A 25,591-nucleotide genomic window follows, 5' to 3' on the forward strand; every position below is an offset into this window, starting at 1 on the left:
TCTTATTGTGTATTTCTTATATCAGAAATACAGAATTTTGGTAACTAATGCTAACAAATAATTGTGGAAAGGCTACTGAACCTCATGCTTTGGGTTTAAAGCAATTCCTAACACGTAGAGCTTAGGATGAGACTTAATGGTGGGGTCACCCTGCTCCACATCTGCCAAGTGTCTGGCCACTGCTGGACTGGATGGATTTCAGACCTGATACGATGGTACTTTAAGGATGGGTGATATGATAGCAGAAGGCATCTTGAATACTAACTCCTCACACCTGAAGGGAAAAGCATGAAATAATATGCTTGTGTGCATGTTATTTTTGTCTCAAAATTGAAGGTTAGAATGCTGTTATTAATCCCAGTGTCTTGCTAATGATATCATATTATTATTGTATTTTCTTCTTGAAACACAAAGAAAGAACAGTAATTGTAATTTTGTAAGGAAACACTGCATTTTGCTTCTGCAGTTAATCATGCATCCACTCCAGGTCTTTGGAGAAAGCTATTCTAAAATTCCATCAGGAATCTATGAGTATGCTTGGCACTAGCTTGAGTGAAGGAAATTCTCCTGCTTGTTTCATGAACATCCTTTTTTTTACAGTTGAAAGAATGTACTGTATTGATCATTCTTTAGTAATTTTGAAACAAAGAACACTCTTAACAGTGAGATCTTCTCTTAAAAGACATTGTCCTGGCAATGATTAGAGAAATTCATGAGGAAGAGGAGACTAAACACAATAAAAACTTCACTATGTTCACTACTGTGACTTGTCCTCTTTAAGACAGTGGCTAGCTCTTCCTATCACTTAAGCAGTGATTCTAATGGGGTGTGGCCAGTTCTTTTGAAGGCTACTGTGAGGTGTGAAGAGATGGGTACGGTGTTAGGAGATGGGGTAGTGCAGCTAAATTAAGCAGGTAAGCACAAACTCAGGCTTGTCCCTGCCTGGATGATCCCCCCACTCCCATTGCTAGGCCCCTCTGTGAGGAGGTAAGCACTGATACATAGATTCGTTTTTGAAATTAGGTGCCACTCAATTCACAAAAGTAATGGAGGGGTAACTTGGGTCCAGAAATGTTGAGAACTACTAATCTAAACCATTACCCTGTCACTACCAAACCAGCATGCCGCATTTTCTAGCACAGAACCTCTTAATCTGCAGGCTGATCAAGCAGTTTGCAAACTTAAAATTGATGCACCTATTGTACGCAGGAACCATCTTACTACCTTTAAGTTGCAGGCTCCACTGAAGCAGAACAAAACAGCCGGGTAATGGTACACCTTGTGCCTGTTAGTTTCCGCAGCAGCAGCACTATAATGCAAGTAGAGAAGTACCTACCCACTTGGGACCAAAGGTGCGTGAATCATGAGCTTGGCATGACGAGTCCTTTAGGTATAGTGAGCAAAAATAGATGATTGTTGTGTAACTTGTAGTCATAAACTAGCTATAAACAATGAAATAAGTGCTTAGGATGTTATAATAAATTTCATACATGCACAGAACAGGCATATTTCTTAAGACTGGGAATTCTCAGGAAAAGTAAAAACGTTAGCCATTCCACAGTTCCAACCACTTTTTAACCACCCTTCCAGGAGCAAGGGGCTGATGTTAATGTGACACTAATGTTAGGTTCTTTACTTTTAGCACACCTTTTTAACCATTAAATGTGTGTGCCCTGAAATATGCAGGCTGAGCAACTAAACCAGGCATAGTTTTACACGTATAAAACTTGTTACGTAGAGGGTAAGTAAGGAGTATTGTTAGGAGCCTTAGAGGGCTGGAGATGGCCATTGTGCATGGTGCTCTGTCTGTCTCTGGTTCCAGGTCTTGCCACAGTTTGTGGGACTTGATAATGGAACACGCGTTATTCATTGCATCTTATTTCTCTTTCATCTTCCAATTTGCTTTTATAATGTTTATCTTTGTGCTTTATTCAAGTATCTTATCTTCACTGGCTACCCTCTGTGGGCTGCTGTGAAATTAGTAATATTTCTCTGGCAAAACCTATTGAAATACAGGAATCTCAGGTTGGTAGTGTATGTTACGTAATACTTTGGGGTAGGAGTTGAAAAATAACACATTCTTTTGAAAGTTCATGGAGAACATACAATATAGTAACCCACAGCTCAGTTCATCTAAGGCACTTATGTATTCACTGGTCAAAAAACCATGGGATTATTAATGGCAGACATTGTACTTTTTTTACAACCTGTCTGAAAGATGGCACCTCTTCCAGCACAGAGCCCTGTGAACATATGATGGGCATTTATTTAGTATTGTGTCAAAAGAGAGAGGGCTGGCTGCAGGAAAGGACACTGGCAATCCAGTATTACCTACCCACCGGTGTTTCTCAGTATCTTTGCTAAAATATGAGGCCCCATCAGACTCCACCCAAAATGAGCAGTTTGGAATTTAAGTTGGAAGTTTGCAGGCCCAGGTTACTCTGAAGTACTTCTATAGCTCTCAAAATGACATGAATTCTTTATTGACTGACCGAGGAAGTTAAGTTTTAATTTCAAGTCTTTGTGGCTGGGGACAGACATTACATATAAAGTGAGTAGAAACTGGTTTAAACCTGTAATAGAACAGAGGTCCAGTGCACATAAACCAGTTTGAAAATGGCTGAAACTGGTTTGAGATGAACCTGGTTGAATGTAGTATCAGACTTCACTGATTTGGTTTATGCAATGTCTGTCCCAGACCCCTTGCTGGTTTAACTTAAACCAGACTCCTCCAGCATTCTGGCTTGCTCTCTGGGCTAGGCGGGGCTCTCTGCTCCGCAGAAGGGCTGGCCCCTTCCCTCTGCTCCTTGGCTGCAGCTCTGGCAGAGACTTGGAGGCACAGAACATCTGTCTGGATTCTCCCTGCTAAACAGGGATTATTCCCCTTTCCCCTCTGCCTTACGCAGACACCTCAGCATTAGCTAGCAGATCACATGCTGGCTACGGTTTGTGCTGTGGCAGACAACAGTGTCAGCTGGGGGTTTTTTGGAGTTAATCAACAGCTCAGCTGGCAATGTCCCTCTTTCCTTCATTGTTTAAGAAGAGTTTGAACTAATTTGAGATGCTGTTTGTTTTCTGATGGGATGATAAATGCTGATAAATGCTCTGTGGTCAAGGAGTGGGGGGAACCCCTTCCCAATCCTGGGGTCTGGCCACGCCTCCTTAGCTCAGTCCTGCGGGGGGGAAGGGAGGGCTGCTTTAGCACTCCCTTCCCTTCTAGCCTGAGCCACTGCAGGCATGTGCCTGCATTTCTGGAATGAAAAGGGAATGTCTATCCAACTCCAAATCAGTTCAAGCTTTGCAGGTTAGATTAACCTGCAAAGATTGAATCAATTCAGGCTTTTTGAATGTCTGTTCCTAGCCTGTATGTTTCTTTTTTTATCCAGCCATTGTCTTTTAAACCTCAGCAGAACTTGATAAGTTTTTTACTCCTTGAGAGGTTTATAGCAGAGTGCTAGCTCTTCCATAATTAATGCCATGAACTTCTTTCTATTAGTGGCAGACTCATAGAGCATGCCTATGCCATAACAGGGCATAGGGCAGGCCTATGCTGATGACACTAAACTTTGGGGAAGAGTCTCCACACTTGAGGATAGGCTGGTGATCCAGGCCAACCTCGATAGGCTTGCAAGGTGGGCAAATGAAAACCTGATGGCATTCAATATGGAGAACTGCAAGGTGCTCCACGTCAGGAATAAAAACCTGCATCACACTTACAGGCTCGGCAATGCTACACTTGCTAGCACCATGACCGAAAGGGACTTGAGGGTCATGATTGATCATAAGTTGAATATGAGCCACGAATGTAATACTGCAGCTGGCAAAGTCAACAGAACTCTGGCTTGCATCTACCAGTGCACCTCGAGCAAGACCCAGGATGTCATCCTCCTGCTGTACTTGGCCTTGGTGAGGCCGCAGCTGGAATACTGCATCCAGTTCTGGGCTCCACAATTTAGGAAGGATGTGGAGAAGCTTGAAGAGTCCAGAGGAAAGCCATGCACATGATCAGAGGGCAAGACAAGAGGGCTTATGAAGAGAGGCTGTGAGCTATGGAACTCTTCAGCCTGTAGAAGCGCAGGCTCAGGGGTGACTTGATGGCAGCCTATAAGTACATAAGGGGTGTGCATCCAGATCTGGGGGAACACCTGTTCACCAGAGCACCCCAAGGGATGACAAGGTCCAGTGGTCACAAACTCCTGCAGGACTGTTTTAGGCTGGACATAAAGAAAAACTTCTTTATTGTCCAAGCCCCAAGGCCTGGAACAGACTCCTCTCAGAGGTGGTGCAAGCACCTATTCTGGACACCTTCAAGAAACACTTGTTGGGATCCTTTGTTGGGATCCTTTGACCCTAGATGACTTCTTGCCCCTTGGGCAGGGGGCTGGACCCGATGATCTTATGAGGTTCCTTCCACCCCTAATGTCTATGAAACAGGGGCATGACCTAGTTTGTATGTTCCCAGTGCCCCAACACTCATGCTTCAAATCCAGCAATACACTGGAGAGGCTGCCCTGAGGCCTCCCTCTGTGGCTTCTCAGGCATGCCAGAGCCCAGTCCCAAGCACCCACAGAGGAATTCCCTGGAGCAGCTTCACTAGACTACTTTCAGGCTTAGAATGAGTAGGGCTTGATTGTGAATGATCTTGCTGGGGCTCACTGCTGCCACAGTGTAAACCGGGGGTGAGCAAGATTCAGCCCATGGGTCGGTTCTGGCCTGCTGAGGAGTTTTGTCCAGTCCACGGCAGCTCCCTTGGCATGGGGGTAGCTGGGAATGTGGCACATGTGGCTGGTCCCACCACCCCTGTGTGTGCAGCAGAACTGGAGCAGCCCAGTATCTGGACTCCATTTCTCTGTAGCCCCAGCAGCGGTGGCTCCTTCTGGCTGGTATTGCCACCAGACCCAGCCCTGCTGTCCAGGCACCTGAGCCAGGGCTGAGTCTTGGTTCTGTGGACAGGGATGTGTGGGGAGTGGATTGTAGCTCTTCCTCGGCCCTGCGATGTCACTGCCCTGCGATCCCAGGGTCTCTGTGGAGACTGGCCGGGAGCTGCACAGACAGGGTGCCTGGTGGGGCAGCTGGCATGGGGCCATGGGTGGAAGGGGAGCGGAATCTGGGGCTGGGATCGTGGGGTGGTGACAGTGTGCGGCCAAGGCAGAGCTGCGATTCATTCCCTGCAGGGCCCTGCCTGTGGAACTAGCACCTATTACAAGGGCATGTGGGCAGTGGATTGCAGCTCTGCCCCAGTCTCCATGCTGTCACTGAGTTGCGACCCTGTCCCGTGCTATCCCGCCCATCCTGCTCCTGAATACTGCTCCTCTCCTGCCCATGGCCCCATCCCATATAGGGAGTTTTGGTAAGCTGTTGTAGGGAGAGAGTGGGGGTGCTAACCCAGCCCACAACAGCTCAGCAAAATTCCCTTTGTGGCCTGTGGACCCAAATAATTGCCCACTGCCAGTGTTCCAAAATACACCTGTTTGTGCAAACATGCTGATATGTGGTGTGACCGGCTGGCTCTGATTGTTCCCAAAAAGGTGTCCAACTTTTCCTATCCCCTTCAGGAAGCCTTATTGAGTATAGTCATCAAAAAGTTACTTTCTGTCTAGATAGGAGCCTTGGGTATCTGCCTGTGGCAAACACATACTGTTATATATGTGCAGAATGACTAAGTAGGAGAGTTTCCAGCCAGCTAGTCCTCCTCTGACCTAGGTAGCTCGGGATCATGCTGTGTTCATTGAACTTGAATTACACCTTGGTATTGTAAGTTTGAAACTTAGCCTTAGCTGAAGTGGGAGAGTCATGATGCTGCAGTCGGGCCTTTATTATGAGGAAATAGAATTTAAGTAAGGTACATAATCTAAGATGCTCAAATTAATTAATTTTTTTAAACTCAAGTTTGTGCATGTTAATCTTGCTTCTGGGTGATGGATCTGTGCACAGGAGTTTGGACTGTTTTCTCCAGCAGGGTCTATTAGGGGTTGTGCACATACCCTCTGCCTTCTTGTTCCCTCTTCTATAAGCATAGAGCTGAGGTTGAGTCAATCCCATGGCAGAACCTTGACTTCCAGGTGTGAAGGCATACCCTTCTTGCAATGGGAATGATACATGTCTACTGTTTAGGACTTTTATGTCTTACAAGAAATGCTGAGGAAGAAAAGAGAATCTATATTAAACTTCGTAATGGAAGAATTCATGATTGTGGCTTTGGATTCCCAGGGGCTTTTTAGAGCAACTGTATCATCATCTTTCAGATCACATACTTCCACTGCCTTAGAGATAGGAGAGGTAACCTTGAGACTCCAGAGAACAAAGAGAATTCACTCTTTTGCTCAGTTTCCTGTAAGAAGACCAAATCCCCTGTGTAGGCATTGCAAGAACAGTCAGCTGGTCCTGCTGTGTGTGGGAGAAAGAACTTGCCTTTGGTCACAACCTAATGCTGAAACTACCTTTATCTTTGGAACTGGTAGCTAGGATTAAACCATTGGTGCCGGCTTGATCAGCACCAAGGCCAGTGTAGCTTCAGTGGACTCTTAGTAGGCCTCTCTGAAGCAGCTAGTGTTCACTTTGGATTTGAATTCGGCCGATTTTTGGTACAGGGATTTGATTTGGTGATTCAAATCATTGTCCCGAATTGATTTGGCTGAATCTGATTTGAAGGTATGGCTGCTGCTGAATCGGCCAAATCAAGCTGCCCTGCTTGGCCTCATCATTCTGGCTCTTTTTTAAAAGCCCCGTACTCATCAGCTCCTGCCAGGCGGGGTGAGGAGGGGTCATCCCCGCTGCCCCCCCACTGCCCTGCGCTGTGGGGGGGGGCTCTGCCATGAGCCCCCAGAAGCCCTGATGGCTGCTGCAGTAGCCAGTGAGTGCGGGGATTTTTTTTCCCAAAGAGCCAGAATGCTGGGGTCAGATGGGGTAGCCATTGATGGGGCTGGGAGAGCATGCAGGGGATGGGGGCTCTTGGCAGAGCCCCCCCCCTCCCCCTCCCCCCCATGCAGTGCAGGGCAGTGGGGGGCAGCAGGGATCACTCCCCCACTCCCGGCCAGGCAAGAGCTGGTAAGGACGGGGGGTCCCCTCATGGTCTGTTCCCTACTTACTGGCACGGAGTCTGGGTCCAGCTCCCTGCGGCAGTGAGCAGGGATTGCCCAAATCTCTGAATCTCTCCAAAGCTCTCTGAATCTTTTCTGAATTGATATGGAGAGCATCAAATCGATTTGGACCTTTTTGTTGGTCTCCTGATTCAATTCAGATTTTGGAGATTCGGCCGCTGAATTGGGCTGAATCTCCTCCAAATTGAATCGGCTCCCAAAGCTTCACATGACCCTAACTCTTAGTACTGAAGCATGCTGCACCAGTTTGGATACAACGAATGTACTTCAAAAGACTCTGGGCCCACATTAAGATTATTGGGCATTTTACATCCATGCGATTAGAAGGTGACCATGTATACTGCAGCATTCTTTGAAGCAAAGATCTCAGCAAACTTCCTCCTCTTGATAATTTCATCATGGTGGATACCACCATTATGAGGGAATTTTAGAGGGGAAAAAATTAAGGCTATACCCAGTGATGTCTCCTGCCTTTCCAGAACAACTCTTTCAAGGACACTCAAACCTCTGAAAACTGCAAAGTGGAATTAGGATATACACAAGCTCAGCTTTAACTCTACCTACCCTGTTTACACACTGACCTGTTAAGACTGTTGTACATGCTCTTACTCTGCTTTTGAGCCCCACTTCTTAAGTGATGTGAACTGAGTATAAATCCTTACCATTGCTGTGGCAGAGGTATATAGGTGCTGTGTACTGAACAGTTTTATGCTTGAGTGTGTAGCTGACTCTTCATCCCTCACTGGCCAGAATTTTGGAGCCTGTTCACCTTTACTTGTGGATTCTCTCTTTGTATTTTCACTTGCCTTTCAACAAACCCATAGACCCACCTAGCTTTTTTTCAGAACCATCAGAACTTGGCTGGAATGAGTAGTGTTATCTCTTGGGTAGATATGCTTCTTTTTCCTTTGGTCACATATAGAGAAGGGGGAGCACAGCAGGGTCATAGATACCTCTATTAGGAGCCTTTCAGACCTCCATATAGCATAATCACAGCTTTTCCAGGCTGCTCCATCTCTAAGTCCCTCCACCATCCAGTGCAGCTATGCCTGATGCAGTGAATGCAGCTGGATCCCACGTGGATAATTCCTGGTGGCTATTGTCCATTCCTAGGGGGCAGAATTAAGGTTGCCTTACCACATGTCTTTATTCTTGGTTTGCAGAGGTTTGAGCAGCAATGAAATCAATACCATGATGGAAGGGTAGTACAGGGCAATCTTATCTCTGTTAACAAGGGCTTTGTCGGTAAATGTTTGTAAAAGGTGGAAGAAACTAATTGATAGCTGGAGGACTGATTTGTACACAAAACAGGTAACAATACAGCCGAAGGTAATGCTGTATTCCGCAAACAATTGTGCAGTGTTCTGCTACCCACTTTTGTGGGAATAGCCTCTGACAGCAAGTTCATTCTCTGTGAACACATGCTCTTGAGACTTTCTTCAGGAACTGGGCTGGGGTCAATCAACTAATTTAATGTAGGTTAGTGAATGGTAATAGTCAGCAGTCATAGCTTGTGACCTGACTTGGATTTGAACGATGAATGTAGAAGTGAAAACCTCCATGGTGAACTTTTGAATGTAGAAAAGGAGAAATTACTCGGTGTGTGGGAGCTAACTCCCATTTATGCCAGTGACAGTCACCTGCTTTAAATATCTGTGTGTTACTTAAAAAAAAACCCCAGCCCAACCCCCTGTATTTTTAATAGTCCACCAGCTAACATGCCAGGTTCCCTGTGATGTCAAGGCCCTAATGTTACTGCACCTGTGTCAATGTAGTCATCCTGACTATGGATAATGAGGAGTCAAGTGGGAAAAGGCCTGAGGGGTATGACAGAATCACTAGTCTTTAAGTAGGATGCTAAGTATATTTTATTGTTCTGTATTGCTGAAAAATGTACCAGCCTCTGTGCTTTAGCTTCACGTCTCTGTCCAGCAACTTGTCTAGGAATGGATATAGACATCTTTTGGCTTCTAGTTGGATAGGCTGTACATATCTTTCACGTGCTAGAGATGTGTATTCATGCCTGAATTTTTTATCTTCTTTTTTTTATTTCTGTAGGTTTGTTTTGAAGGAACAAAGCTTTAAAAAGAGAAAAAAAAAAGGATTTACCAGATTAGAAGATGGGAGCAAACAGCAGCAGCCTTAGTGAGCTGCCAGAAAATGAGTACTTAAAAAAATTGTCGGGAGCTGAAGCAATCTCTGAGAATGACCCTTTCTGGAATCAGCTGCTTTCATTTAGTTTTACTACCCCAACAAACAGGTAAGAGAATACCAAATCTCAGGCCTTTAACAGGTAGGCAGCGTGTTAGTAAGAGACAAAAGTGCTTACTTTGCATAAGTTATGTTTTCTCTTTGTGTGTGTGTGTGTGTGTGTGTGTGCAAATGCCCAACTGTATATGGACTGTAGTGTTTCTTATTCTGGGTTCCTTTTCCACAATATTCTATCATCACTGTGGATTCTTTCTTCTTGTAACAGCTGTAATTCCCATTTATTGTCCCCACAGCCTGGGAAGATCAGAAATAGGTGCTGTAGGGGCCAAACACTGTTCTTGCTTCTTGCATTAGCTAACTCAAGGAATATAGAGTGAAGGGTCTTATCCTTATGGTGCTGAGCACCTTGAACTTCCACTGGATCTAATGGGAGCTCAGGGTGTTCAGCACTTCATGCTGTGGGCATCCATACTAGGATTTCTCCTGGCTCATGTCCTCTTCTAGACCCTGGTTGTCGTGGATGGTTTTTCACTTTGTGCACCCTGCCACGCTGAAGCTGCAAAATTTCTTCTGGAGAACAGGGAGCAGGGTAGAAAGGCTGTATTTGAGGCTTAAGGTAGTAGAAACCCGCTTGAGATAATGTGTCTCATGTCTTCATATTGGTAGTAATTTTTACACCTTTGATTTCCCACATCATTAATGGCCATATGGAAGGAGAACCCAGCCCCTTTAGGTTTAGGTTAAGCCCAGAAGAACAGGAGGCATGCTGTTTCTTCTTCCATCCTTTGTCTAGTGAAGATACTTTTCCATTGCAACAAGTGATGCTCATAACCAAAATTGATATTTCTGAAGGGTCATAGCTTATCTCTATAAATCTCAAATGTCCAGTTTTGAGCTGACTGACACTATTTTGACTATATCATAATTCAGAAACTTGAGTGGCTTCCTTAGGAAGACAGTGTTGCATCTCCAATGCAGATTTATCCAGTGGAACACAGTTTTTAGATTTTTTCAGCCCTTTCCTGTAAGGGCAGTGATTAAATGTAGTAGAACACCACTGCGCTCTCACAGATGTTGACTTGAATTTTAAAGATGAGGCATGCAGTTTTGACTGGCCTTTCTCTGCCCTGTGTTGTTTTACTGCATACCCTAGCCCTTCCCCTGCCTCTCTACCTCACCAGCACACCACAACTGCCTTGGCCTGTCCCCTCTTTCCCTTTTCTTTTCACGTAGCTGCCTTGCCCTGCTCTCTCCAGAATGAAGTAACGTGTCTTTTGCTACTATTGTGTTGTACACTTTGCTTGTGTCAAACACCTCTGTCATGTCTGTTGTACCCCTTATCATTGCAAGCTCTTCAGGACAGGGTCTTTGTACCCTAGTATTGCTCAAATACTTCACAGGGTTAGGTTCCTTATCCCCCTGTGAAGATGAGGTTTTGCAGTTTATGCCTATGATTGAACAGCTGTGTAGGACTGCTGAGGCACCAGCTGTTTACTGCAGCTTTTATTTGCAAGGGTGTCACTTGTCCAGTCAGCTATGTGGGACTGATGGTGAACTCCAGCTGATGGAGAAGTGTCGCTCTTAGAAGTAAAAGCTGCATGGGCCATCCTTCATCCAGAAGCTGCTTCAAATTAAGTAGGTTGTGAGCCACCCAGATATGCATAACCTGGGTTCTACTGCACTTTGATTCCCCACCCCCACACACACCTCCTTAAATACTGCTGTAATGAACCTACTTGATGGTAATGTAGTCTAGACTGTCTTTGAAGATGCTTTTGTTTCATGTCTCTGAAGTGGGAAGAGGGCTCAGAAATCGGCCTACAGAATACTGGTTTTGAGAGAATTGCCTGTTCCTGTGGCTTCAGTTAACTGCATTTTAATATGCTTTTGCATTTTAATATTCTCCTGCACCTGTATCTGACTTAATTCATTGACCTGCCAGTCTTAATGCCCAGGTATAAACATTACTTTTTTTGCTGGTGTTAAGTGGTCAGGAACTGGTCTATACCCATAACAGAAGAGACGTTCAGCACACGTGGCCTGGCTTAAAAATTGTGGAACCCAGTCTAAGATTTGACCCCCTCTCCTCCCGGGTGAATGTGTGTTCTGTTCATGACCGATCTAAACTCTGCCACTCACAGAAAACTGCATAGCTTGTATTGATTCCGCCTTAGGCTTTTTCAATGTCTGTACCTAGCCAATAGGCAGACAAGGTTCTTTGGGTAAATCCGATATCCTTTATTAGACCAATTCAAATAGTTGGAAAAAATCTTAGCAAGCTTTTGTATATAAATACCTTTCATCAGGCTGAGGAAGCATCTGCAGATGGTCTGTGCTCTTCCTGGATGGAGTGGTAACGCAGCCAGAGGCCAGCACATATGCAAGAAAGCCAGTCAGTTAAAATGTAAATTGAGGTCAGTTTTTAACTGACTGGCTTTCTTGCATATGTGCTGGCCTCTGGCTGCTTTGCCACTCCATCCAGGAAGAGCATAGACCATCCGTAGATGCTTCCTCAGCCTGATCAGAGCATTTGTACCCGAAAGCTTGCTGAGAAGAATTGTTCCAACTGTTTGAGTTGGTCTAATAAAAGAGATCAGATTTACCCAAAGAGCCTTGTCTGCCTGTGTCCTTAGACCAACATGGCTACAACCTTCACCCCTGTACCTATCCAATAGCATTCTCATGTAATAACCAAGGTTGTAATTCAACCTGAATCTTTAAGGCTAGCTTTAAAACAATGTGGCATTTTAATTTACTTATGCTGATAGCTTTTCCGTCATATATCTTGGGACTATGTTCGTCTCTTGTCAAAGGTAGCGATGTCTCTGACAAAGATATCCAGCCGCTCATTAAAGTTTTGTGAAAGGTACATCGAAGTTGTTGTGTTGGTTATATTCTTTTACAATCAAGGGTGTGATGCATGCATACATATATTATATCTCTTATATATAATGGTTAAAAACGTATTGAGTAGCATTCTGTTTTTTTCTTTTTTCTGTTACATTTCAGATGCTTTTTAATTGAATTGTAGCCAAAATATATAACATTTAAACAAAGTAAGAGGGTCACATGGAGTTGTGCAGTTTACTAATACCAGGAGTTCTTAAGTTTTGAGCATAAATCACAGATTTAATAAGGACAGAACTAAGATGATAAAATTACTGATATAATACAGTATATATTTGAAGTTGCTTCTTTATTAATCCTCAGAATGCTAAACATAGTCACTTTTAAACGATCATTTGATGTAAATTAGATTTCTCAGGGATTGAGAACAAGTCAGGTGTATGATACCACTCCGGAGTTCATAGTAAGTTTTCTTACATCTGGTAAGTCGATTGACCCCTCTGCGTGGGTGCATGGGAAAGTTTTGAGTGGCTGGGAAACATTCTTAAAGTTTCTGGTATATTGGAGGCTGGTCTGGAAGGCCAAAATGGGACAACTAAATAGAATTAGCATCTTGGAGGCACATCATGGTGCTTTTATTCAAGGGAGAGAAAGGAAGTTTTTGTTTCTGCTATGGGAGGGTTGGGTTTAGCGGGGATGTTCAGGAGCAAGGAGGAAGATGATTGAAGGTAGGTTTATGAAGTGATTTACTTTTAAAGGATAATACATTTGGACACCTGGTGAGAAGGAAGGATAAAGTGTTTGGCACTTCCTAGATGTGGTTGATTTGAGGAAAGCATACTTGTTTGTATTAAAGACTGAACAAAGTGCTTAAATTTAAATTTTCTCTCTTTAGAATATTGTTTAATATAAGATTACTCTGATTTAATAGGGAAATGTTCAGATTTTTTTTTCTTGAAGTGTCTCTCTCCAGGCCTGAGTCAGCAAGCATTACCTGAGGTTTTTTTTTTCTGGATGTTGCCAGTAAAAATCTGGAGCAGTCCCAGATGGGGAATGAAAACTTCTCCAAAGTAGCCTGAAAAATTCAGTTAACTGGACACCAGATGGTGCTCTTGTACGGCAGCTAGAATAGAAATATTTGTAGAGGTATCATACTCTTGTTTGTAACTTAATAAGTGGAAGAATACATACATTTTTGTCTACTGAAGAAAGTTCAGTTCAACAGTATCAAATATTGCTCCGTGCCTCCCATCCTCAGCCAGTCTCTGAAATGAATGACATCGCTTACAGGGGAACAACAGAGTTCAAAAACCGTTGATTGCCTTATGAGAGTGAACATTAACTGTGCCTTATGATGAGTATTAAATGTGACTTATACAGGGCATGAGTGGGTAAAGTGGTTGACAAGCTGTCACTTGTCAAGCATAGGAGGGTTTTTTTGGGTTTTTTTTAGTTTATTCTAAAATTATACATTTTTCTTTATTGTAATATTGGAGTCTTTCTCAGCAAATGATTGCCCCCAAGTTTTCGTGGAAGCCATATTGATGCTAAATTATTTGCTAAGTCTTGTGGTGGTTATGTGTGATTAATTTATCAGAGGTGATGCCCGACTACATTGGTCAGGCTCATTCTAAGCTGAGGTAGATGCCTGAAAAGTCATCTAGCAGTACTCTTTCCTGGGTGTTAGTTCCAAAGCCACCCTTCCTCTGTTTTCTTTCTTGGTCTCAGTGTATTTCTTTGTGTGTGTTTCATTGTTTGCCACATAACCTTTATTCCTTTTCCCTCAATGGCCCAATCTTCATCTCCCCCATTTTTCTTTCTCTTAATCTTTCTTTGCCCCATTTTAGCCCTTCTTTTCTTCACATTTTGGCTGCTTCTTGGAGGCAAATACTGTACTGTTCTGTCCCCTTCATTTCTGTCCACTATGGAGCACACGAGTCAACAGAAAAAACAGTAAAAAGGGGAGAGTGAGTGGGAAGAAATCTTGGCTGCTTGCTAAAATCCTTGAGACTAATTTCTCTGTAGCCAGTCAGGTAAAGAAGCTGAAGAGGACACCGTTCTCACTGCCTGTGGCTTTTGCTAGCATGAACATCAGGCCCTCTACGTGTGCAGGTAAAGATGCGATGGAATCTGATGCATGATCCACACAGTTACTTCTCGTATCATGCCACATGTGCGTAGCAGAACGCACGATTGTGCATCAGATCCCATCGTGCCATATTATAGGCTCTTCCTTCCAAGAAGTAAACTTGCATGGCTGGGAGGTCCTCAGTTGATGAGCTCCTAGTGAGAAGGTGCCCCACACATTGCTGAGGCTGGGGGATTGTAGCAGCTGCATTCTCCTAGGTTTGGAGTGTGTGAAACCCCTAGCCCCGGGGGATTGTGGCACCCATGATCCCCTGGGCTGGAGGCTTTCATGGGCCCCAGAGCCCTGGGGATCATGGCTGCCTCAATCTCCAGAGTTCTCTGGGATTTCATACTGAGCATGGTGCGCTTCTGCAGCTAGGAGCCCTGTCAGCTGATTGAGACAGGGGAGACCTGGCTACACATGCAAATTAAAGCTCAGTAGCAACCAGCTATAAAGTTAGTGCACATTTTTGAGGTCTAACTTTATAGCTGGTTGGAGCTTTTATGGAATGATAGCTACTTTGCATGTGTAGCTGATGTTAAGGTAGTTGCTCACTTAACTAGGTAATTGTACAATAGCTGTAGTGTGTAGAGAGCTCAATAACAGCTGGGGCATTCTGATGGAGTGACATGTGGCAGCTGTGGCCACTTGGCATCTTAATAGAGTTTTGGGGAAAATGGCTAATAGGGAATGATGCATGTGAACGTGGTTGTACAGGGGGAGTTAGTCGTGATTTCCATGTTAGGTTGCCTGCCACTTTACATTAATAATGATCTAGGACCTTTTCTTTGAAAAGTATAAACAACTTCACTACTTCTAGGTTGACACTGATATTTGACAAGGGGAATTCCCTTCAGTTACAGAAGTGCCATTTCTTTGTCCTGTGCAGTTCCCCTAGTCTTGGCCCTCTTTATATACACATTTTTTGAAAATCTTTAACTGCATAATCCTATTATATTTTTCAAGTGTCTTCCTGGCTCCTTCACCGTGTAGGATAGATGCCCAGAGTGGCTGAATCAAGGTTTCACAAACAACAATGAATCTGGTGCTTCCTAACTTCTAGGTTAACAACAAAACCCACCCCTGTTACCTTTCTGTGTGCCACCTAGCCATTCCTGATTTTAGGCCAAGAGCCAGTATGGTTTGTGCGCCTCGCTTTCAAGCAGATGAGTGCGTTCACCAGGCCCTGATCTCACTTGCTGATGGAAATTCGGCTTTTCTTAGTTCTGTTGTAAATTACAATGCTTTCATGATGGAAACTTAAAACAGTTAACTAACGCAGAACTTGCTGAAAATCATGTGCTTAATATTTACTGTTCCATTTTGTTCCTTCCCTAGAGTTTTACAAATGGCTGGTTGAAGAATAGTGTGCATGATTCTTTAATGGAAAGACATAAAAACGAACAACTTTTATGTTGTTTTAGTATGGTACATTTTTTAATTGGTACAATCAATTATATGCAGCTCTTTATTCTTTGACGTTTTTCCTATGAATAGTCCATTAAAGGCGGCATTCCCACAGTATGAATTTACTGAATGGGCTGATTCTTTTCCATTTTGTGAATGATGGCAAGGGAAAAATTCTTCTTAGGTAAGGGGAAAAGCTGTCAGGAAAGCTGCGTTTTTATTTTCTCCAGAAGGGCTGGTTGTCTACTAGAGTTTGGGTCTTATTTGCTCCTTTATAAAGGCTTCACAACTCTTGTGCATTTGTACACATGTATAATGACAGTTGGTGTTGGTCGCAGTCTGACTGCTCTAAGCCACAGTAAAATATTAAAAAAAAAAAATCACTATTCTAGATTTTTAAATTGTACGTGATTCAAACTCAAAGAGAGTGTGGCTTTAAAGAAAACGTGTCCTGTCAAAGCCTCTAGACACCATTGGAGAGTAACTTTCATTGGGTGCATATACACGTTCATTAATGCACTGTAGGTACTACTCAGGCTAGAAGTTGGGGTGGGGGGTGCTAGAGCAGCCCTTCCTTCCCTTTTACAGTGCTGAGCTTAGGGGGGCATAGCCAGGCCCCTTCAGCATGCTCTGATTAGGGTGGGGTTCCCCCCCCGCCGTTGATAACACAGCATTAAGTTACATAGGGAGTTGTTAGCATTTATCAGTCCATCAAACAAAACAACAGCCTCTCTTATTAATTCAAGCTCTTCTTAAACAACTTTTTTCAAGGAAGGAACAGAGGGACATTACCAGTTGACCTGGTGATTAGCTCCAAAAAGCCCTAAGCCAGCACTGTCCTGTCTGCCTTTGTCCTGCCTCCCACAGCACGGACTGTAGCCAGCATGTGGTCTGCTAGCTAATGCTGTGGTGTCTGTGTAAGGCAGAGGGGAGGGGGGATCCCTGCTTGAGTAGGGACTGGTGGTGGGGAGTGGGGGGAGCAAGAGGAAGCAGGCAGATGCTGCTGTACCTGCTGTCTCTGCTGGAGCTGCAGCCAGGGAGCAGAGGTGAGGAGCCAGCCCTGCTGGACTGGAGTAGAGAGCAGAGCCCTGCCCAGGGCTGCAAAGCATCTGGGATGCTCGGGGACTCTGATTTAGCTTAAACCAGCAAGGGATCTGGGACAGACATTGCATAAACCAGTTTGACCCAAATCCGTTAAGACTGATACTATATTCAATCAGGTTTATCTTAAACCAGTTTCAGCCATTTTCAAAATGGTTTATGTGCACTGAACATCTGTTCTGTTACAGGTTTAAACCAGTTTCTGATCACTTAAACCAGTTCATGTGTAATATCTGTCCCTAGCCAGAGCGCTATTTGTGAGAAACACCACTGGTTTTAATGGAGGTTTTTCTGGATTTACGCTAAGAGTATCTGATAGCAGAATCTGTCTTTCTGGCAGTATTAAATTAGAGGGGCCTGACTATGCCCGAAATAAAAACCTGCCAGGACTGAAAATTATCACTTTTCAGCAGTAAGCTACCTACTCTAGAGATTATTACTTGCAGGAAGCTAGTTCACTGATGGAAGAAACTTCTCTGCTATAAAAAAATGATTACAGAAGTGGAAATATTCATCAAGTGCTAACAAAATAAAGGTAGAAGTGTGAGATCGGGTGCCAAGTGATAGAAAAGAAATTTCAATACCTCAAAACATAACTGTGAATAATCTAACGGTATACTGCATATGAATAATGTTTGATGTAATGCAAGATTCCATATGGATAATAAAACCCTGCTTCCTAAGGATAATGGCTTAGTAACCTTTCTGTGCCTCTGTGGTCCTCTCATGTGTATGATGTAAATCGTTAGCAGTTAGTTGTGATAACATTTCTCAAGGTACGATGCCCTCTATCTGTACGCAGTTGATTTCTTAAGTAGCATTAATGAGATGGTACATTTTGAAAAATGACACATTTTATGTCAGAAAATGAACTGTGTTTTTAAATTAATGCTGTAATTAAATCAAATAGCATGCCCTCTAGTGACTTTTTGTAGCACACCTTCTCATATTTGCTTTTGGAAATTATAGTCCTGTTTAGAAAATCTCAATTATCTGAAACCTTGATTTCCTCTCCCCCCCCGCCACACACACACACTATAGCAATAAAATAATTGAGATTTTATTTTATGTTAAGTCATTGATTCATACAATGTAGGTACACTATAACTTTTTTGTATCTAGTATATGTGCTTAAAGTCTTTATACTTATCATTTTATACCAACCAATCTACAAAACAAGCAAGGCCAGAGAAAACTATCCATTGTGAACTTGGCTGCATTGCTCAATGTGTATATTCTAGAGGATGATAACAGCAAATCTTTACACCTTGAGGGAAAAACCCAAGAATATAAAATATTATGTATGTTCAGTGTGGCCAAGTGAACAGTGCAGTATTGAACTTAACTTTAGCATTTTCTTACTTTTTAAAAGTTATCATGGCAACTTTAGTGCCTTCATTTAATTATTAGTGTATAACTCCAATTGAAAGTACCAGTGAAGGTTACCTAATAATTTGAGAAGGTTTTTTTTGAAAATTTAATTGTAAATCCATTTCAAAATTGAGTTAGAGACTTGGGTTGTATTAGAAAATGGAATCTAAGAAACTTAGATTCCCACTTTCCTTGAACTATGTCTACAGGTGCAAGGCAGTCCTGTGCTGAGATGTCATGCCTGCTCTGTGGACAAGCTCCTGAACTAGATGTCATGTAGTCTGTTAAGAGCACATTGGCATGCACACTAGCAGAGCTATGCACTTTCCAGTGCAGGAGCTAGTGCACCTGGTGCAGTTTCAGTGAGTCTCATGGTGGTGCTGGGTTGTGGTATTAAGACATACTCTCAGGGATATGCCATTACAGGCTGAGTTTGCGATATGACCTTTGCTGCTTGCTTTATGCAGTATGGTAGCCTTTATTTGCAAAGGGAAGACTGTTAAGGTTGCACAAACCAGCTTGACTTAGGTACTTCCTCGCTTTGGGGACTTAAACTCGGAACATAGATGCCACCAGAACACCTGTCCTGTTCCTCTGAGAGAGGAATTATCTGTGTTTACAAGTTGTGCCATTGGCCTGTGATCTCTTACTAACTTAATCTTCTTGTGCTTCAGTACTTTGCCTCTAAAACAGCGAATAGAATAGAATTCTTATCCATTTCCATAAGGGTCTAGTGATGACAGGTACATAATATTTTCAAGAGGCAGCAATCAGTGAATCTGGTGCATCTTTGCAGCTTTTGTTTTCCTGGGCTCTTCTACCTTCAGTTCATAACTAAATTATATGTCCATCAGCTTCACTGGGCCAGCAATGTCTTCTGGATGTCAAGTTTTATTCTTTCAGCTCAGTTAAGGCATGCAGTCAAGAGAAGGACAAAGAAAGCACTTCAAGGATGTCCTCAAGGCCAACTTGAAAAAATGTAACATCAGTATCAACGCGTGAGAGACTATTGCCCAGGACTGCCCCAAATGGGAAAAGAGTCTGCTGCCAAGATGTCATTACTTTGAAATGACAAACAATAGCAACAGGAGATGGAAAAGCGAGAGCAGCAGAAACAGCATGCTGTGGACCAAATCAAGAATCCAGAGCCACCCACCCTGCACAAAAACACATGCCCACGTTGCAGCAGTGTCTGTTGATCCAAGATCAGCCTCATCATCCTTATTTGGACCCACAGATAAAGCAATTGTGGAAGACAATCCTCCTCAACTACAAGGGATTGCCAATGATCAGTTGCGAACTGGCCTACTTTTGCTCTGAATGCTGCTTAAGTACAACCCTTATTAAATAAAAGTATTTTGTATGCACAGTACGTTTTTCCATAAGCGCTTATCACATGATCAAACTAAAATCACTGGGAGGTCCAAAGGCATTTTGAACCTGAGGACTGTGTCTTGGTGAGTAATAGGTTCTCAACCTTGTTTTGGAAGCTGCTAAAAATAAATGGTTGGAAGATTTATTTTTCTCTTCTCCGCTGCCTAGCTGTAGGTAGAGTACCATGTTGATCAATTTTAAAATTGTGCACAGAAATGCATATAAAAATTTTATTGCCAGTTTATTTCTGCCACATTGGCAGATACTATAGCTCTGTGGCTATAAGCCACTTTAATACTTCCAGCCCTGTACCCTGGTATACATGCGCACCTCTCCTCCCCGCCATCTGAGAAAGCAGGCCTTTGTGTGAGAATGGCCTAATGCAGCAAATGGGGGCCAACCTTTTTGGCAGGTATGCCACGAATTAAAACAGCAAAGTTCTTTGGGCAAGTCTGATACCTTTTATTAGACCACTTAACAGTTGGAAACATTCTTATTTGCAAGCTTTCTGGTACAAATATCCTGCTTCTCCTGCCTGAAGAAGAGTATTTGTACCCACAAGCTTGCAAAGAAGCATTTCTCCAACTGTTAATTGGTATAATAAAATATATCAGATTTACCCAAAGAACCTTGTCTACCCATGTCCTTAGACCAACACAGCTACAACCAACACCCTTGAAACATGGAAGAGAAATTAGCTCTGTACTCCCTATGAGGGCTACTCCAATTCTCTTCCCCTGCGCAGTCTGCTGCTGTGTCACACACAGAGATTGCCTGTGCCACTTGTGTTTATGCATGCCACGTGTTGGCCCCCACTGGCTGCTAGGTAGATTGTTGGTGCCTGCTTTCTGAAGTTATAGCCAGTGGCACTTTGACACTTAGAAATAGTTGTAGTTCATTGCTCCCTGGCAGGAATTCATAATTCTTCCTTTAAATTCGGCTGTTGAGTGGTGCAGGAGTATCAGTACAACTTGTATTTTAAAACAACAGTTAATAGTGCTCCCCCATCATTCCTAAAAGCTCACTAAACTGTGGTACCATAACTAGGGGTGGGCAATTGGGGCACAAGCCCTAGGTGCCATTTTTGAGGGGGTACAAGAATAGTGGCTGGCACCATTGCTCCAGCCCCTATTGCCACCCATGCTCTGTCACTCTTCCACAAAACAAAATCTATTTTCTTGTGGCTGTCTTCAGCCCAGAGCAGGACGCCTGTCTGACTGCATAAAAATACAGGCACCTAAACAGCTGTTTTTTCATTTTAGAAATAAGAGTTAGCAAGTTGTACAGCAGGTGTGTCCTCTTTTTTTTTTCTCCTCAGTACAGTATTAACACCTATTATCTCTTTATGCTGTGACAGTAGACTTCCCCTGTTATATTTGCCAGTGGAATGCAAATAATTAATGATTCATCTTTCATTCTGATTGAGGATTTCTGTACCCTGGCATTTATAACTCTGATACCCAGATTGAGGTGGTTTAAGCTGTTTCTGTTGTGGGATTTATAGGCTTTTTCTTTGATCAGTATCTTTTGAATATGTAGCAGCTGCAAATACTGTGAATTACATTCACCAGGCATTCCTCCAATCTAGAAATTTTAGGAGTGAAGGCTGGAACTACTGCTTCTAACATGGAAGGAGTGGGTATGGAACAGGGATCAAATCTTTTAAGTCATCTATTGATTCCACCCCCCCACCCTCCAATAATACTGATCAATAAAAATAATTCTTGTTTTAGCAAGTTATATTGTTTTAAAAAAATTGAAATAGGATTTTCAAAAATTAAATTGAACTATAAAACTTTCTTGTTCAGTGTACTAGTGTTGCTGATTCTGTTTAAATAGTGTTCTGTGAGACTGTAGAACAGAAGGTAGAAGAGGTAGTCCACAGCCAAACAGCAAAAAAACCCCGTCCTTTGTATTCCCTTAAAAAAAAAAAAAAATCTGACTTTTCTGCATTTGTGGAAAGCATGACCATTTATAAAAATTGGAGTATTGCTAGAACTACAGGTCAGGCAACTAAAAATATTTCTAAGGGAGCTTATTAAGGAAAGTGGATTTGCCTCCCAAAATCACAACTTAGTACTTGATTATATAGGATGGGTAAGAGGCATCATGTCCAGGACTATCACTCATTTAACATTTTGCAGAGCTAAGTCCTTTCTTATTTATACTTTCTAAAATAGCTAGTGAATTGTATTTTTAAAGCAGAAGATAGCGGGTAGATGTATTACCTTTTTAAGATATATTGAGATTTGTATATAAGTAAATAACATGGGCTGATCTCATTTTCACTCTGCTTTTTCCTTGAAAAAGTTGTCAAAAGCCAAAATGAAAGTTTTTGGCAAAATTATATATGCAGCAGAGATAAAAAAATGTTAAGCTTGGAATTTTACACTTAGAAGAAATAAAATCCAATTGAGAAATACAGGCCTACTATAATTTCATTTACTTTAATCTTTTAGGACTTCAAGATTCCAGAAATAGTGGAGTTTTTAGTCTTTGATTGAAAACTGGTAAATGGGGATTAAGTTGATATATTTAATAAGCAATAGTTATTTTTTTGCATAGAGGTCAAGGTCATGTTGTTCAAAGGTGTTCTACAAGCATAGCATGCATTTATAATGGAGAAAAAGTGCATATTCTTGCCACCCACATGTATTGGCTAACAGGTCGTAACTAAGATGTAGTATACTCCTAATATAGGTAAGCTGGTTTGTAATTTTTCACATTAGCTGGTTGAGTTAAACACTAGGGCTAGGGACAGACGTTACACATAAATCAGTTTAAGTGATCAGAAACTGGTTTAACCCTGTAATAGAACAGACATTCAGTGCACACAAACCAGTTTTAAAGTGGGTGAAAACAGTTTGAGATAAACTCTGCTGGTCAGAGGAGCAGCCGGGGGGGGCGGGCCCTCCCTAATCAGAATGTTCTGCCAGGGCCTGGCCATGCCTCCCTCAGCTCAGCATTGTGGAAGGGAAGGGAGGGCTGCTCTAGTGCCTTTTGGCTTTTAGCCTGAGCCACTGCAGGCATGTGCCTGCATTTCCTCGGTCCAGAGGGGATGTCTGCAGGTACAAAACTGGTCCAGGTTAGCCAGGTTAGACTAACCTGCAAAGATTGAATCAATTCAGTCTCAGACTTTTTGAATGTCTGTCCCTAGCCTATGGGGGATAAACTAACAGGTGTGGAAGCTGTGAACTTCCTTGTCCACATTAGGATTTTACCACATAGTGGCAAACACATAAGAAAAAAAACTTTTTTTCCTAATAAAAGTTCATACACAGAGATGCACACATGCTCACAGCTTCTTCCTTAAGCATTTTGCAGCCCAAGACAATGATGATTTTAGACAGAATATCACAAATATGATAGTGGGACAATTTAGGATGACAGTGTGACAGAAAGTAATAATGGAAGCCTCCTCATCTGAATGATTTATATCCACACACTTTAGTTATTCTAACTTTAAATCTGTAGAGAGCAATCAATCTTAGGTTTCTTCTGTTCTATGACAAATGTATAGGTAATCTCAAAAATATAGCATAAGGGCAATAGGCAGGCAAGGTTCTTTGGGTAGATGTGATCTATTTTACTAAACCAACTGAGTAGTTATAAACAAGTTCTTTGCAATTATAAAACCCAGCAGTATAAGGGCAAGCCACTTCTTTGTGTGATGTACCTGGGTGATGGATGGAAATGTGTATTGTAAATTCTAGCTGTCATTGTTCCAGACAGCGAGTCTCTCAAAAAAGAAGATACAGTGTCATAGGAACTTCTTGACTTCTTACTCCTGTATAGATGACTAAGCTATTGAATTTGACAACTTTAAACAAAGATTCAAACTTATGCCTCAATTCATGAATACCTTTTTAAAAGTGTCCTTGGCAATATGTCGGCCCTTACTTTATGGGTAGTTTCTTTTTTTTAAGTGGTAGGAGGATTAGAATTCTTGAACAGTGCCCTGTGATCAATACTCTAAATGAGCTTCATTCCTTGAAAACCGTTCTCTCTCGTTGTTTGGCAATACTAGGAAACAGTTTGAAGCCTAACAGTGCTACACTGTGGATTAATGAAAGGATCCTTGCTTAATATTAACTTTCCATCTTTATATTCATTCATTAACTAAACAGCATCTCCAGAGGGATTGTGGTGCAGAGCAAATCTAATAGCTAGTGCTAGTGTTGTTGCTTCATGCCACCTCATGAATCTTGGCTGATGACATGAGGAGGCATTTTCTGAAGAAGTGGTTAATATAGGCTATCTTCTGTCTTCATAACAGAAAAATTATTCAGGCAACTTTTTCCACATTTTGCACACTTTTTTTTTTTCCTACTTGGGCTTAGCTGACTGCTACTGTTTACATGGCCGTTTATTTTGTATTTCCTGTTAAGCTTTGCCTCAGATTCCTAAAAATGGGTTGATTTTTAGTTATACACTGCACCCTCTTTATAAGCTCATCCTTGGGGGCCTAATAATATTTTCTGAGAGCAGTAAAGGAATAATATTACACTCTTTGGGTATGTACTTACAGTGGTGGGGAAACTTACATGATAATGTCTATATTTTTTGCCGAGATTTTACAGGCATATCCCTTCCCACATAGGGCACTCCTTCAAAATGGCAAAATTAAATCCTTTGTTCTTGTTCTTGCTATCAGAATTTGAGACAGTGGCATGGGGAAGGTTTAAGTGCTAAACCTTTTTTTTCTTGGTTTGAAAAAAAAATTCTCAAAATACAAAGGTCTGTGCTGCAAATCTGAAGATCCTGTTTTCCAGTCTGGTTTGATCTAGAAAAGGAGTGAGGTGTTTCACCTAATGACTTGCCATTTTAAGTTTGCCTCGTAGAATAATTATGGATCAAAACCTATGTTGGAAAGTTAAGCACTAAAAAATTAGGAAATTCTAGAACTTTAAGAGATTAACATCAAAATTTAAGATAGCAGTTAGAGAAAATTTAATTAACCATGTCATTTTGCCTATACATGTACTCTGAGGTGGGGATGAGGCGTTATAATTTAATTAAAACACCCGTTTAATTAAAACACCCTCAGCATCTCATGTATGCAGCCTCCTGTGTTTCAAAGTGCCCCCGCCACCATTTTAAAACACCGGAGATGCTGCAGCACGCAGACTCGATTAATCAAGTCTGGTCCAATGCAGTCTAATCAGAATGTGTCAGAGCATGTGTAAAAGTGCCCTGAGTTACAGGACCCCATGGTGAATTTCTAAGCACTCTTTTATAAAACATTAAAAAAACCCCAAAACAAAAAAATTAAAAGATTAAGATTATACTGCGTTCAGGAAAAACTCCGTGGTAGAGTTGGCATCCTAGAAACGTTCTCCCAATCTGTCAGTGTCAGGAAGGAATACATCCTGATGACAAGCAGCCAGCTGGACAGATTTTTAAGTAAAAAAAATAAAAATAAAAATTGAGAGAAGTCCCTGTTTCGTTCAGACCCTGTAAACTCAAACGTCTGTAGGCGTTGACTCTGTTTTCCATTTTTATACCATTTGTTTTTAATTACAGCTGTATGTTTCTAGAATTGAAATTGGAGACCACCTAGGAGATGAAATTTTAACACTAAAAAATGTATTGGCGAGTAAGTAGAGTCTTTCTGAAATTCATCTGTAAAAGCAATTTATAAAGCAGGAAACAAAGCAGATGTTTAACGGCAAGGAAGCTCACAATCATAAGTTAAGATTGTCTTTAGAGGCAGGGCATTAGACTTTGCTTTCACCACATGTTTTCTCTCTCTCATCGGAGCCAGTCCAGTGTGTAGGGTAATCTGTTCAATTCTTAAAATTAATTGCCTTTTGATATCTCAGTTCACTGGTGGACACACTCTGTCTTGAAGCGTTTGACTCATTTTACCACTGAAAATCTTTATGACCGTTTCTTTGAATGCTGATCTTACCAATACCCTATTGTCTTGCTCCCATTTTCATAAGGGATGGAACTGTTTGCCAAGTTAGTCTCCTGAATGACTTCTGTCACTTTTGAGTTCGGTCAGATTGCTTACTGGGAAATACTGGCTAATGTTTTGGAAGAATTGGAG

The 25,591-nt window shown here is 42.2% G+C and overlaps 1 protein-coding gene across 2 annotated transcripts in view; it reads left to right on the forward strand.

Moving 5' to 3' along the window:
- DYM (dymeclin) overlaps nt 1-25,591 on the forward strand; it is a 373,790-nt gene that overhangs the window by 19,691 nt on the left and 328,508 nt on the right. For both annotated transcript variants that reach the window (XM_006030025.2, XM_025211554.1), the window contains exon 2: nt 9,159-9,360. In XM_006030025.2, the coding sequence (XP_006030087.1) occupies nt 9,221-9,360 (140 nt within the window). In that variant the 5' untranslated portion in view covers nt 9,159-9,220. The remainder of the gene's footprint in view (nt 1-9,158; nt 9,361-25,591) is intronic.

This window comes from Alligator sinensis, unplaced genomic scaffold (assembly GCF_000455745.1).
Source record: "Alligator sinensis unplaced genomic scaffold, ASM45574v1 scaffold1204_1, whole genome shotgun sequence".
Lineage (NCBI taxonomy): Eukaryota > Metazoa > Chordata > Crocodylia > Alligatoridae > Alligator > Alligator sinensis.